The 16,312-nt window shown below is 43.7% G+C and overlaps 1 protein-coding gene across 1 annotated transcript in view; it reads left to right on the plus strand.

Moving 5' to 3' along the window:
* The window catches only part of LOC147712905 (glutathione S-transferase Mu 2-like), a 74,772-nt gene extending 61,004 nt beyond the window's left edge, over positions 1-13,768 (plus strand). Inside the window, exons 7-8 of the mRNA XM_086920392.1 lie at positions 8,388-8,498; positions 13,579-13,768. Coding sequence (XP_086776518.1) covers positions 8,388-8,498; positions 13,579-13,671 — 204 coding nt within the window. The 3' untranslated portion in view covers positions 13,672-13,768. The remainder of the gene's footprint in view (positions 1-8,387; positions 8,499-13,578) is intronic.
* The last annotated feature ends 2,544 nt before the right edge of the window (positions 13,769-16,312 follow it).

Here is a 16,312-nt window from a genome sequence, read left to right on the forward strand (position 1 = left end):
TTAGCTCATTAGCTTTCAACCTGGAGATGGGGTTAGTGTAAACTAATTGTATTAATTTAACACATTTCGTACTAAAGCCCATTCTGGAAAGGATGGTGAATAAGAATGTCCATTCAAGTGAGTCGAATGCCATTGTGGCATCCAGAAAGGCAGCAAGTGCCGGTAGGTGAGGATCTAAGTGATGTAGTGTGGCAAAGAAGGTGTGCAAGTTATGTGCTGTGGAGCTGCCAGGAATTAACCCTGACTGATCCAGTCTAGTGCTGAGTGGGAGGAGAGGTTGAATCCTGTTGACTAGCAGTTTGGCGAGTATTTCAGTATCTGTGTTTGAGGGACTATGGGCGGTATGAGTCTCGTAGGTTAGCAGGCTTGTCTGGTTTTAGAAAAAATATTATCACAGCTTCACGCATGGAAGGGTCTGGGGACTATTCTTAATTAACCACAAGGAGATGGGACTCCAGTGTGGCTGTGTACATTTTGTAAAAGGAGATGGTCAGCCTGTCCAGTCCAGGAGCTTTGTCGCCTGGCATACTTTGTATAGTTTGGATTATGCCTTCGGATGTAAAGGGTTCATCAAGGTAGGAGCTGTGTGCGTTGTCTAGCCATACCAGTTTGATTGAATCTAGGTATTCAAGCAGCTCTGCGCTCGATCCGCCTCCAGTGAAGGTATAAAGTGTTGTGTAGAAGTCTGCTAGGAGGTAACGTGTGGCAGGTTTTCCCCTGACTGGGTTGGAATTCTCATCTAATAGCTTGACAATGTATAATGATGCATGTGGGTTTCTGAGTACTGAGGGCAGGGTTCTGCCAGGGCAATTCCCCCTCACTTTAATGTCTAGCTCAGGTGTGTTTGCCTAGAAAGCAAGTTTCTCTGTGGGCTTCTTCCTCATAGTCAGGGTAGCTAAGTATGCAGGTTCGATATCACAATGGTACGTGAGTTCTGTGCAGCGCATATCTTGTTCTAACCGTGCCAAGGTTTGTCTGATTGATTTTAGTACCCCCGACTGTTTAGCTATGCAAGCTCCTCTGATTACAACCTTTAAGGCCTCCCAAAGGACCATACTAATCCCTCATTAAGTGAGAATAATTGTAGTGTCTCACTACAGATCTCCTCCCTGAACACAGTGTGCTGTAAAGAGTTTTGGGGTAAATGGCAACTATATTCCCTGGGGGCTGTCTGAGGTATTGTCCATCTAAGAAGGGCAGGTGCGTGGTCCGATAATGTCAGTCCCATGTGTCGGGTATCTGTAATTTTATATCACCACATCTCCCGGATATCAGCCAGAAGTCCAGGCATTTTAATGCGACGAAATGCAAGTGCCTTCAATTGTCTCAGGGTACCAATTTCACCAAATGCCCATTAGCCCTTGTTCCCAGAGTATGGACGTTAAATTCTGGCACGCCCATAGGTACAGGCTACTGCAGCGCCCGATCGGCTCAGTGTGTCATTCAAGATGGAGTTAAAGTCCCCGCCCCCCCCACCCCGCCCCCCCCCCAATATTAAGGTGTCTCATTCCATTAAGATAATTTTTGATCAGACTGTCGCAGAAACATGGGTAATCCATGTTAGGCCCAGATATTGCCGCCGGAGGGATGTTAGTTGTGCCTAGTGTGCTGCTTATGACGTATATGCCCTCTGGGTCCATAGCAGTGCAGGATGTGGTCCAGCCTAGGCCGTGACGTATCAATATAGCTACTTCTCTAGCTTGATTAGAATAAACAGACATGTGCACCTCCCCGCAGTGTCTTTTCTGTGGTTTGAAGTCTGTGTTCTGGAGATCTTGTACTTACAAGAAGCAGATATCTATCCTATGCCTGAATAGATGAGTGGATGTTGAGTTTTTCTTTGCTCATTGAGCCCTCTGATGATCCAGGTGAGGAATGTAAAGTAAGTCATGTGTACCGCTGGTGTTCAAGCACGTTACGGGTATGCCCCGGTTTGTCGTTTAGCCTGTGTAGCTTGTAAGTGTCTAAAGGTAATTTGTTGTCAAAATGCTTTGATGCGTAGGATGAGTATGTGCTTGCTTGTACAATGCTCTTCCAGGGCTGTGTGCCCCCCCTCCAAGCCGCACCAACTGTAATGTGTCCGCACCCTCCCCACCCCCTCACAACAATCCCCCAATTAAGTTGTGATATATGTCCCACCTACCCAACCGACCACCCAACCAGCAAGTAACTCAAAACCTAACTTAACAATGGGAGTTTTCCCTTGGGGCCTAAGTCGCCGGCTTACTGCCCTGCCAGGACAGTGGGATGGCAGAGCTTTGCTTGCACAGAAGGCAAAACGGAGCGTGATGTTTAAAATAGCTTAAGCACAGGCAATAGGAACTTTTTATCTGTGTCCTCATTATTATATGGACTGTGCAGGCCCTTAGGGCATATCTGTGCTGACATTCCATACTGCAAATAGACAAAAATGAGCTTTCTCGCTCTTGTCTGGGTCTATTCCAGCGCTCTGAGTAGGCCTGAGGATTTTTCGACGGCTGATGTGTTTAGCATATTTAAGGGCTGACTTTGCATCCATGAAGAAGTGATTGTCCATCAAAAGTCACATTCAATTTGTCCTGGTAGAGCAGGTCGTATGAGATTTCAGCCTGCTGAAGGTTGTTTGGTAGGAACAAAGTCCTGGTGGGCCGCCTGTACCAGAGGGGTGGAGTCGGGATAGAACAAGATGTTGTTGCCTTGATGGTTTATGGTTCTGCGCTCTCTGGCTAGACGCAAGACAGTGTTGCGATCCCCATAGTTGAGTATACGTGCATTGTGTCTCAGTGCAGTACCCACTGGTGATTGGGAACTCGGTGAGCTATGCATGGGCTCTACAATGAACAAGGGGGAGAGTTCTGTGCTGAATAGGTCGCACAATAGGGTCTCCATGTAGGGTTCCATCTTGGGGATCGCCGTTGTTACGTGTATTCCTGTAATCTGGAGGAGGTTGCGCCTAGATCGAGCCTCTAAGCCCTTGTTCTTTGCTTTGATCATGTTGGGTATCTTTTCCATTGTCTTTGGATACTACCTGGTACTTGTGCATATCAGTGGTGCGATTATGATTTTTTTTTTTTCCAGTAGTACCAGTCTGGTTTCATGCGAGTCTATTTGCTTTTTAACCATGTCTAGTCTGGAGGTTAGGGCATCCAGTTTCGTATCAATTGTCCTAAGGCTAGACCTGACCTAGAGTAGAATTGCACGGAGGTCCTCCGACTGCCCCGCACCAGCTTCTTTGGTGCCGGTGTCTGTGTCAGAGTGTGGGCCTGCTTTTGTGAGGCGGGTGATCTGCTTGTTTTCGAATGGCAGCTTTGATGGCTTGGTGTAGTTTTTTCCCATTTTGTGAAGTTGTAATGTTCCGATAGCTCCGCCAGTGTACTGTGCAGAGTGTTTACAGTATGGATAGATCTCTGCAGGGGCGGTGCCGCTGCTAACCTAGGCTGTTTTGCACTGCACTCTTCTCAGATTTGGCTTGGCCCTACAGTTCTGCCAGGAATTAACTCTTTCAATCCAGTATCGCTGAGCCTCAAGAGTTCTCATGTGCTATCATTTTGTTCCATAATGCTTTGCCGTCTCCTCCGCTTAGGTCCCACCCCCGTTTGCGAGGAGAGCGTATCAATGCAGGCACAAGGGCCGATGCCCAGACACCACCGCCCGCTCTTGTGCAGGAGCTACGCCCAGGCCCCAGACAAATGCCTGAACCTGGTGAGCATGACGGGAATCTCGCTCGCCGGCCTGCCCGGCACCGCCTGGTCGTGGCCCTGCAGAGGCACAGTCCCCAGTGTGGCAGCAAGCAGCATATAGCAGACCCCCGTTCGGCACCCAGGCCCAGCCGCCAACCACCAGTTGGCGACACTGGTCATGCAGTTGTGGAAGTTGGTTCTCTTGGTGGTGGTCATTCTTGTGAGAGCAGGAGGATGAGCGGAGTGTCACCTGTGTTGGAGAGGATGAGGCCATGGGTTCTGACTATGTTGGCTAGGGGCATCATTTAAGTGTTGAACAGGGTGAGGCTGAGTGATGACCCTGGAGGGTCACCGCAGATTGTGCTCTTGAGTTCCAAGTTGAAGAGTGGTAGGGGTATTCTCAGGGTTCGACCTATGAGGAATGATGTGATCAGTTTGAGGATGTCTCTTTGGATACCAATGTAGTGGAGTGTCTTGATCAGTGTGTGGTGGGATATGGTGGCTAACGCGTAGTAGTAGTAGTAGAACTTGTTTTTTTCCCTTGAAAATCACAAAAGTGTACATATATAAAAAAAGCATACTGTCCAATCCACCATATAAAAGATGAAAACTAATAAATACAGTCGGCGTCGGGGGCAATCTATAAAAATAAAAAGTCATTCCATTAAAAATTGATTAAAAGAGAATATCATCTGATAAATAAGATGGCAAAAGCAGGGATCATCTGCCATTAGTAACCCCAGATAAAAAAACTAGTCCGATAAAAACAGATGGTAGGCGAGTTTAACATCTGCTGAAAAGGGTAAGCTGGCCTAATTTGATTAAAATTCAAGGGTAAAAGGAGTTGGTGGATATATTTTAAAATGCAGGTAGTCAAATCCATCATTTGTTTCGTTTGCATATGTCACCCTAAGTGGGAAGGGTATGCCCAGACGTGGGTCCTGTGATCACTACACCACTGGATTCAAGCTAGCCGGGGTGATGCCCTGAAACCGGTCCCAGGATGCTTGTTTTGGTCCAGGGAGGATCTGGCTTGGCAGTTTGGGCTAGACTGTTACCACAAGGTACAGGGTCAAGACTGATTTGAATATGGCTGGGCCCAAACTGGGGTGGTGTGGTGAGCAAAATAATTAACCAGATCCTTGTGACTGGGGGTAAATGTTTGCATTGTCCAGCATTCCATCCATCAATTGTTTCTTTTGCAGTAGTCAAATCTAGGGCATAACATACCAATGTGACGAATCCGGGTGAGTGATCTTGTCACAAAGGCAAGGTGGGAGATCTGAGACTTTGCACCAGGATCATTTCAGTAGCAAAGCTGATGAAACATTACATCTAAAATAAGTCAAGGGCCTTCGATAATTAGACCTCTCCAAGGACAAGTAAGGCTCTATTCCAGGCATGGTTTTAAGCATAATGAAATACTGCATATTTTAAGCACCGCAGCCTCCCCTTCCACAGCCGCATTATTATAGAATGCCTGATTCAGCCCTGGAATATACTCGTTCACAATGCCTTGTGGGTTAGTAAGGAATTTTGGACAACCCAATGTTATAGACGTGCGCCTGATGTAAGCTAGCCACGGAATGCTGAACATCCCGTTCAAAGCCAGATGGTCGTGAATGATTAGCCTGTTAAGAGACCGATCCTCCTTTAGCCAAACTGACCACCACAATGGAGGGCGCAGGGCGATCAGTCAGTAATGTACACAGATCCCACTTCCTCGTGAATCCTCTCAGGAGGAGTGCACGCTTGTACTTTTAGAAGACCTCTCAGAAAAACATGTTCTGCAACCTGAGGCTGAGAGCAAGACACATAGCCCCAAATTTCACAGTGGCAACTTTCCTTTTAAGGCACATGGCCTTAAAAACTCTGTGCATTGCCTCTACATTAGTCTGACCCATACAACTTGCCAAAAGGCCGATCCCATTAATTGCAGCTCGTAACCTCCGTGTTCTTCTTCCAACAGTGGTTGCCAAGTGAATCTTAAGTCCAAGAGGATCCCTAGGTACAGAAAAAGCACCGCCCTAGAAATAGGGGGGCCATTGACCACATAACGTTTGGATCTGGTGTTTCTCGGCCCACCACCATAATATGAGGCTTAAGGTGGGGAGATCAAGCTCACCCATGTAAGTGAGAAAGATCTACCGTGCGGGACATAAGGACTACATCGTCCGCATATGAAAGGACCAGCAAATAATCCCCGCCTACCATAGAGACATCCACACCTTGGTACTGCCAGGCTGCATCTAGCGCATTGAGCTGCAGTTCCCTCCCACCCCCACCTCACCTCGCATGGTCAAGGGAGGTTCTGATGTCCTTGTTGGCAGTGATCAAGGTGATCTTGGTGCTATGGTTGGCCCGGAACTCTGTGTCCAGCAGGTTTTATATCTCCAGGTATTCAGTGAGTTGACGTTTGATGGCCGCTTGAGGACTTTGGCATGGGAGATGGAGATTGGGTGGTAGTTTTTGAGTTTGGTGGGGGTCACTGGAGGGTTTCTTTAGGGGTCTGACCTGTGTTCCAATCCGTTTGGGAAGGAGGCCAAGGTGATGAATGTGAGGATGGTGGTGAGTTTGATGCAGATTTCCTTGCTCCACTGGTTAAAGTGGTGGGGGCAGAGGTAGGTGGGCTCCAGTGACTGGAATTCATTGTGGTTGTGGCGAGCTGCTCCCAAGTGGTGAGCGGGTGGTTGTGGGTGCTGTCTGTCGGTGTGAGGAGGTTGTAGAGTCAGTGGGTTGGGGTTCAAAGTTCCTGCAGGTGGTTGATATCATCTTGTGGAAACTGCCCACCAGGGTGCTGCCAAGTTCCTGGGAAAGGGAGATTGTGTTCTCTGTAGCTGATAAGCATGGCAACTCAGATGCTGCAGAAGTTCTTGCTGTGGTTGGTGCTTGATGCAATGCTGTCTGCCAGGGCACATCTTTTCCTGTTTTTTAGGTGTTGGTGGTATGCGTTAAGTCTATTTTGAAGGTGTCTCGATCTGTGGGATCTCTGCTGGTGGGCTATTTTCTTTGTAGCCTGTTGCGCTTTATTGTCCTGAGTAATGATGTATACCAGCTGGCTTGTTTGGATCTGATTATCTTGGCTGGCTGGCTGGCTGACTGGCTTGATGGAGATGACTGTCTGTGCAGTTAGTGATCCAGGTGGAGAAACTGTGGACGGCCTGTTAAGGGTTGGTTGGTTTGCAGAGTCGGCCCGTGTGGTGTAGGGTCCGTCAGTCCATTGGGTCATGGTTACTTTGTTACAGTTGCCAGAGGAGGAGCTGGGGTAGTGCATGGTTGCCTTGCAATGGTAAAGTGGGTGATGGCCTGGTTGGTCCTAGTGAGTCCGGTGACATGACTGTATCGGACACTGTCGCGGGCAGTGTAGATCCGGTTGAGTGTCCTGTGCAGGGCCGGCGACTCTGGTTATGATGTGAACATTTGTGTAATTTATTTTCCCTCTTTCTATACAAAACTAGATAAGTTAGCAGCAGAATACCCACTTGTGGCACTCGAACAATGAGATAGCAGCACGTAGTCATGTGATGACGCACCTTGGTCATGTCACTCAGGAACACTGGGAATTTAAGACCAGGAAAATATCCCATGCTAAGGTGCAGGAAAATGAGGTACCAAATTGTTTCAAGGTTAGGAAGAGACCTTTGATGTAAGTGGGGCATAAGGGGAGACTATGATGTGTCCTCTAACTTGGAGAACCTAGATTTTAACACTCTTATGGAAGTTCTTTTTACCTAGGCATTAACAAGTTTGACTACAAGTACCTCTTGCCTCCTTACCCTCATGGAGCTCTAAATAGACTGCTACGTAAGGGGAATGAGCAAAAATCACACTTTATATACACAATGAGTGCAGCACATACAATATCTTTGAAATCTCAAGGATAATACTCGCACAAGGTAAATAAGCCTTGTGCATGCAGAGTATGTGCACATTTTTTAAAGTAATTTTAATGGAGACTTTCCCTTTGTACTGCTTACACACTGATCTTGCATGATGTGAAATAATCGCAGGTATCACTTGAAGACCTGTATAAAGAAATGGAAAGATATATGTAATTATGTTGTGCTTGATTAATGATCTGTTGCTTCCAACAGAGACATGCGAACCAAACCTGGAGATCCAAAGTGTTGTGTATGACATATGAGTATGGAAGTTTCACAATTGAATGTAAACTAACCAGGTACTAACAGGATCCTTGTGAGGTCCTGACTACTAGCCAGGTGAGGCATTGGTGGGATGGCTGAAACATGTTGGCCCAATGATCTACAGGATACTAATTTCCTTTGTGCATCCCCACCTGGTTTTAACTCCATCATGGTGCTCTTTGAAAATAAAATGAACCCTTTGGGCACCCTAGACTATTTAAATCTAGGATCCACCCAATATCTAAAGAGCTCCCTTGGGTACCAAGGTTAAGCCTGTCTAGATACACTAAGTATCTGGACATGAACTATGTGTTGAAGCACGGCACCTGGAATCCCAGTGGGTGAGTGCTTTTAACACCTTGGGTTCCCTCCTGTTTTTGCATGATAAATTTGAAAGAAATGTAGTCATCTGGTCACCTACTGGAGATCTGTAGAGTGATGGGTACTCAAATATGCGTTTGTAAGGGCAGGGAGATGTTATACTAGTAGTGTGTGAAAGCTGGCCAGTGCCACTAATGAACGCTTCTGATGGTGGTGCTTTTTATTGGGACGCACTACTTTAACCCTATCTTTTTATCCTTAGATCACCATTGCTGATTTCTTAATGTACGATGTTCTTGATCAGAATCAGATGTTGGATCCCACATGTCTCGATTCCTTCTCCAACCTAAAGTCATTTTTGCAGCAATTTGAGGTAACTCTTGAAGGAGTATTTGGTTACAGGAACTCTACTTTACTGGTTTGTGCTCTTAAGTGACTGGCTTCTTTCCAAGTTAGCATGTCTGCACTGTCTGGTTGCCCATTTGGCCTCCGGTCATTCTGTTCTACTACTTATTAAGTAGTTGAACACCAATAATGGTTTCACGGCTCTGAAATGAGGGGCGATGGAGCATGATGATTTTGGGGAACAGCAAAATAATCCTTCTGTAGTCCTTGCAACAAATTGGCTAAGTACTGTAGTGAGCCTGGATGGTCTTTTGCAGTAGTCTAGCACAGATTTAGTTACCTGGGCAGTAACAATACTTCACCTTGAAAGGATCTTTTATATTTATGAACACCTAATATCTCTGCCATAGAGTGAGACTTGGAACACATTTGCATTTACAACACCAAACCTCTTAATCGCCTACCCCAAATGTAATTTGTTTAACAAATTTTTAAGCATAGGATTGCCGTTGTTGTGTACTACAAGCTAGAGAAGTGTCAAGCCATTTTTGCTGCAAAATCTTTACGCATTTGCTAGTGCTATGCTCACTAAGCTGACAAAGGTACTTCACCATTCCAGGCACAGTATTACACTTTTGGTTTTGTAAAATACCACCCAGGTCCACCTGAAAAAATATAAAAGCTGTTCCTAATGTTTTAGTCATTAAATCATGTTGCAGATTGCTTTTTCCAGACAAAGGTGCAACCAGTGTATATTAAATCAAAACACTCTCAAACATACTCATGCAATCGACCGAGGATTTTGAAAGAAATACCTCTTTTTGCATGATCAACCCCAAAGTTTTGGACTGATGCTATTGGTTTTTTGACTATGTGCACTGAGGTCTTCTAACCAGACCTCGTGCCAGTACCTTTGACCCTTAAAAGTACTTTTGATTAGCTGCATCCAATTAGCAGAATAAGTTAATTTTAATTATAGGCCCCTCATACGTGGTACCAGGGGTTCCCATGGTCTGTAAGTTAAAATGTCACAGCAGGGCTGCAGCACATATTGTGCCACCCTGGATGCGACAACGTAAAAACTCACCTCCAGCCTGTCACTGCAGACGGGCAGTGCACTTCAACTGCTAAACTCATCTTTGACATCTAAACAAAAGGCAAAACCCTAACATCCCTTCTTAATACATGTAAGTCCCCTCTATAGAACGCTTATCGAGTCTTACAACTTGGTGCTGTATATGAAAAAAGTAGGATACGCGTTTTTGTATGTTCTAACATTAAAAACCCCAAATTGTAATTTTACTGTGGACAAGCTAGTAGCCTCATTGGAGAGTACAGGGTTACATACTGACAATTCTCAGCTGTGCTAACATCTGAATGGGACTACTAAAGTCAGGCATTCATTTGAAACCTTGAAATACCAAGCCAAATTTAATGTAACTAGTGAGTAAAAGTAACTTTTAGAAAGTTATTACTCTGTTTGCGTTTCCCTGTAGACCCACAACAATACCTGCTGCAAGTTAGCCTTCTGCTCTTCTGGGAAGAGGTGTGAATGACTACCAGGAGTAAGAACAATAGAGGCCTGCCTTTGGAAGAGTGGTCACCTCTCCTTGGCATTAAACTACACAAGGTGTTGGCCAAAAAGGCGAGCTTATAAGGGAAAGCTGCCTTTGAATGGCAAATGATGAAAACACACAAGGGCTGCTCTTTTTTTGAATTGGATGGCTTGGCATCGGGGACAGAAAGGGGAGACCAGTTGCTAAACTGTTTTTCCATGGGCATGTAGCCACCCAGGTAGCCGCACCGCTTGTATAGGTTGCTCAGCTTCACACATCGAGAGTGGTTTTGCCATCTTGGCAGTGGTCAGAATAGTGCCCTCTGGAATAACCAGATGCCACACTTCTCAGGAAACTGTCCTCTGGTGGGAAAGATCCTACTAGATCATTGACTAGCCACATCCCAGGGGCAGTTTCTGGGCATACATTTGGCATGCATTTAGCATCCAGGGGACCTAGTCCTCATCTGAACTGGAGAAGGAACCAAGGAAGGACTGCCTTGCTGTTCCCTGGACCTAGCTATAGAGGCTGCAACAACCCTGGACTGCACCTGCTCGTTCTTGGGCTAGCTAGCAAAGAAGACTGCGCCTGTGGTGCGTGGCTCGTGGAAAAGTCACTCCAGAGTCCCGGATGTAAAAGGGGAACTCTAGAGTCTGTTCGCCAGACTTCCTGTTCTAGGCACCAGTGCCACAAAAGCTGAAGTAGCCCATCCTGGCCAGTCAATAGATAAAAATATGTGACCACCGATGTGCAACATGGACGACGAAGTCCCAATGCTCAAAATTTGCATCAAAGTCTGCTAGACCTGGGAATGTGACTTCCGTGCAGTTCAATCTCCTAAAATGGACACTTGCCTTCACCAAATGGACCCGCTGGTTTTGCTATTACATGAGAACAGTAGTCCAGTGGCAACTAGACGTTTGCTGGGCGAAAGAGTACATTGAAGGACATTAACCCCTGTGGCCAAAGTTGCCCCACCTGCACCAAGGAATCGCTCCAGGAAGACCCCCGTTGACTGTGCAGCATTCTTAGCATCTTAAAGCATGTTAAGCATCCTGTATCCCTTGCATCAGAGCACTCCATTGAAGTCTATGGTGGTTCACCAATAGCACCTGGAACTGAACTTGTGAATGCATTGGTACCAAGATAACTGTCCTGCGACTCCTTCCCTTCTTGTCCCCCATGACTTTCCCCCTGCTAGATTTGGTCGCTCAACGAGGGAAGGAGTAGCCAAACTCAACTCTTTAAAGTTGTACAAGGTTTCTCCACTGAAATTTGTTCGTTTTTATGTCTAAAAAGTCATACAAATCTATTTTATAAATTGTTTGATTTCCTTGATGTTGCTTTACTTTCTTCAGTTTAGATATTTCTAAATGTTTAGCCTCTGTTCCTTTGTTTAAGCCTGACTTCTCAAACCCACAGCTACTGAGGGTTGAGCAAAGGTTTTTAACAAACCAGCCTAATAGGATCCAAGTTGGTTTCATAAGTGTATTCCACGGTGAGGTTGCATAACCACACCAAGCAATAGCCCATAATTCCGTCTAAATCCCCAAAAAACAATGGCAGATCATTGGACTAGCGAGCTTTTTCCAACTTTGACTAATGTGGATTTGCAAGTCTGCCACACTCTGGTTGGCTGATGTCACAGAAGAACTTTGTTTGGGCCACCATTACCCAAGACTGTTCAATGAGCATTCTTGTACGAAATGCAGCGATCTAAAAACCTACATTTCGTTGAGTTATTGTAAATAGTTAATGTTCCTTGTGAAATGGGGACTTCACCACAATGACAGCCTCCAAACCAATGTGCAGAGCTTTACCATTATCGGGACCACTAAGAATATGTGGCAAGGGTATCCAGATTATGCAGCAAGATTATCTAAATCGTGCAACAAAAAAGGAAAATAAAGTGGCAAGTTCTCTGCCAGTTTTGTTTTTGTTCAAGGTAGAATTTTTTTGGGTGCAATCTGGAAATTAGTAAAATTGTTACAAATCTCTTTATACATAATTGCCTGGTGAAGGCTGCAGGTACACATTGCAAATGTATTGGTCCTCCTCATTGTCCATTGTATTCATGAACGGTACATGTAGAAAACTGATCACTGATTTGAATTAAAATGTTTGTTTAGATGGAAAACTGCTTTTTCCAGCTAACACCCTCTACCACCCCCAAAATATGCAAGGAACATAAAAAATACACAATTGATAACATATGTAATATGGTCCCATGTCCTTCATCCTGGCCTTTTGGTGACATTTAGAAACTACTCTGCCTTCGACCTCCAGGGTCTTGATTTAACCAGAAGCCTCTATGGCAATATTGTTCAACAATAGTTAACCATTATGTACTCTCTTTCTCAAACAAACACATTTGTATGAAAAATACTATTTTAAAATACAGAAATTCACTAGTTCTAGTTATCTAAAGGAATTCTAATTGCCATGCAATGGTCCTTAATTATTTGATTTCCGATGCCATCTGTGATCTATCATAGGACATGTCTTGAGTGATAGAATATGTAAGGTCACAAGCTGTGCATGGCTAGTGCACAATTTATATTTACTTCAACTACAACCGTTGAAATTCAGTAGTGTTTTTTTTCTTATGTTCAAATGGGTATTTGAACTGACTTTCACCTAGATATTAAGTCACTTTAACTTTCCCCCCCCCCCCAGGGAATTGCTAGTTTTTTTTGTGGATGTAAATTAGGGTATTAACGGGTCTATTTTTAAGGTTTTTTTTCTGTGAATTTCAACTTAAAAAAAAAGTAATTACCATACCTAGCTATCCCAACTCCCTGCTGCTCATGGCCTTTCGCCCTGAGAGGAGTGGGGGTTGGGCACAAGGCTGGGTGTGACCAATTCCCTCTACATGGTCTCCAGCCACACTTGTCATGTGGTTGGGTGCAAGGCCTGGCAACACTCTATGGCCAACACCGCACAGCTGGCCATTGCTTAATTGCTGGCCAGGCCATCGCGGTTGCATCTGACCCCACGGACACCAACCCAACCTTTTTTGTTACTTCTGGTCCCACTGTCCTAGTGTAATATTTTTGCAGTGTTGAGAATGAATTTTATTTTACTTTCACCCCTTGAAAGCTTCCTCTTGGGACCCTCCCAGAAGGGCCAAAGAGTTGGGTACCCCTACCTGCCCCCTTATGTTTTATTTTAAGGTTCACGACACAATGACCCAGTCCTCAGTCTGAAAATGGCAGTTGCAGCATTCTCCTCATGTTGTGAACAGCCGATTAAATTGTGGGTTTTGAGCATGTTACTCCGCTGTACCAGGAAGGTACCTCGCCGTAAAATATCTATACATATTGAACCATAAATTCACAAACAACTGAACAGATTATGCCAAATCATAAAAAGCTCACTTTCTGGATCAAGATATATAATATACATGTAATGTACTTTTTGGGGGACCAAGGAAGAGGTGGTGGTAGATGGAAAAGAGTATGTAAAGTGTGCAGACTTTAATTTTGTTATTAAACTTTATTCCACCTGAGGCTATCTTTATCACCAAGATCACTTTTCTTATTTTCCTAACAGGCCTTGGAAAAGATTGATGCATACATGAAATCGAGCCGCTTTATGAAAAAGCCACTCAATAACCGAATGGCCAAATGGGGCAATGAGAAGTAAACCAGCTTCACCAGATGGCAGAAGATGAGACTGGGACCCTCTCATAAAGGCAAAATGTAGCCCATTTTAGAAACCAATAAATCTTACAGCAAAATGGTGCATGGTTCTCTTTCTGCGTCAAGTGTCTCTCACTGGGAGTTCGGCCAGTTTTGGGGGGAATGAGGGGAGGGGCAAATATGTCAATAAACTGTGTTTCTAAGGACATTGCATCCCAGGTCTTAACTCCATGCACACTGCCCCCTGCTGGCTAAACCATCTCACTTAATGGGCATCTGTTTCCGAAGACAAGGTGCTAAGATGCCACCGTTTGAGACATTTGAAGATAAAGGTACCCAACATGTGACGTTTACAAAAGTGGGACCTGCTCTTTTTAAGCAGATGCATACTTTGCATCTGTACAAGACTGAAGTATGGGAAACTGAGGTTTCAAGGTTTTTTTTTTAATTCTCAGTTTATTAAATAGTATAACTACATTTTTAATTGCCGTAACAACTCTACTCTGGGCAGACTATGGATCAGCATAGATTGTTGGTATCAACCTACAATTAAGATCAAAGGTAGGTGCACTAAAGAAGATAACTCTAGACCGTTATAATTTCTCAATTTCTTTCTTTATTCCAAAATTCATACTCTTTCATAAAAACAGCCAATGCTTTTCGTTCCCAAAGCAAAACTTGTGGAACTTCATCAGGGCTGTAACAAATATAAAAAACAAATAAGATACAACAACTGACTGGACATGATTAATAGTTCATGTCATAATTGGATAAACATGAACATGATTTAATAACGTACATCCTTAGATTTTTTATACAAATACTAAATTATACACAAAATGACTCGACAAAGCTAATGTACACAGGTTTCACATAACTTAAATCCTATTACCACTACATTGGACATATGTTGAATATTGTGAACTCTAATCAACCGCCAATATTGACCTAACACCGTGATTTGAATTAATATTATCAGCAGTTACGTTAACATTTAGAGACTTACCCAATACCAAGCGAGAGATTCAGGGAGAGACCAAGTCTTTTAAGAAGATTGTCACAAAATTTAAACAAGGGTACTCCCAAAATGTATTAGGTCTAGCGGGGGGAGTAAAAGGCAAAAACTGAGAAATAGAACCTCTGAACTGACCTATTTGTTTTTCAAAACATAGAATTAATCTAATTTATTTCACAGAGGATGCAACATGGGTGAAAATATTCACATAGACATGGTATACTTTAGTTTTCCGTTTATTTTCATACCTTGAGATCATTTACTTTCATACCTTGAGATCAGGAAAATTTTTTATCACATTTTTCATGTTTTTTAAGACACAAACAGATAAATACTGCAGTGTAAGAAATTCATTATTGGCAATAAGAAATTTGATTTGAACCCCACAAAGAAACTATAAAGTGCTGTCAAAACATCAATCAATCATTTCACATCATTCATTCTAAATCTTGCATACTCACACTTATAACAAAGTACAATGGAAACAAACAAAGGACAACAGTACATCTGAGATCCCAATTGATTCTTTGCAGCTAAGTGTCCATTTCTTTTTTCTTGATTATATCCAGTTTGAGTCATTTAATCATAAGCTTCTTTCTCCTTATCTTTTTGTGTAGGGGTCTCGGGTGTATATGGCCTACGTACGTTTCGGTGATCTTATTTTATCACCTTTATCAGGGCCGACAAGAGACAAAAACTAATACACATATATTTAAAATCAGGGGGTCCTTTACATCCTAAATTTAAAAACGTATACAATGGGCATATGGGGTGTTATCTATCAGCTGTCTGAGTATAGCATAGGTGGATAAAGCCTTCTTACCTGTAGGTATCTATCGCAGAATTCATCACCTGATGTTTATATTGCTTCTAAGATGCTCTGCGCATTGGTCATATATATCTCAGGCTAGTATTATCCTGTTTGGAAAGACCGGAGAATACATATGTGATATCTCGGCAGCCAGAGTATAGCGAAAATGACTTATTTATTTATGAATCTTGTAGAGCGCACAGCTACCTCCGTCGGAGGTGTCCCGGCGCTAAACTGTCAGCAGAAAAATAAAGGCAGACCTAACTAAGATGAAGAGAATAGCCTAGTTTTCAAGCGGCTATTCATATTAGCACGCCTATCCGCTAGTGTCTAATCATTAAACAAATCTGATGACGATAATCACAACACGTGTTAGAGCTGGCCTCGGCAATGGGGCCGTTAGTGCAAATTATCGGTACGTGCAGATACGGGCACAAGATAGGTGCCTCGTTATTTCTAAAAGATGCGTGTCTCTGAATAGCAGCGTGGAGTCAATTTTTAAACAAGCACATATAGAAACGTGTTACTGCAGATGTAGCGTTTTAAAATCAAGTTAACGCATATAGAAGGTTGTGTTGTGTTTGGTCAAATGGCCTCGCTCCAGATGGGGCCTGGTCATTTGTCCCTCTTGGTAAAAATCTGTTCTGAGGTAAGGATAGATTTTTTTCATGTGTAAACCATCTCAGGTCTTTTTTCAACGTATCCGTTTTCTTTTTATGAGATAGTTGTCAAATTCTACTATCTCTTATTTCCTGTAGCGTCTTCTTAGCTTCCTCTACTGCTGGACTGGCTTTAAGTTTCTCTTCCAGCTCTAAAATT

The sequence above is a fragment of the Lissotriton vulgaris genome, chromosome 5 (genome assembly GCF_964263255.1).
Source record: "Lissotriton vulgaris chromosome 5, aLisVul1.2, whole genome shotgun sequence".
Taxonomy (NCBI): Eukaryota; Metazoa; Chordata; class Amphibia; order Caudata; family Salamandridae; genus Lissotriton; species Lissotriton vulgaris.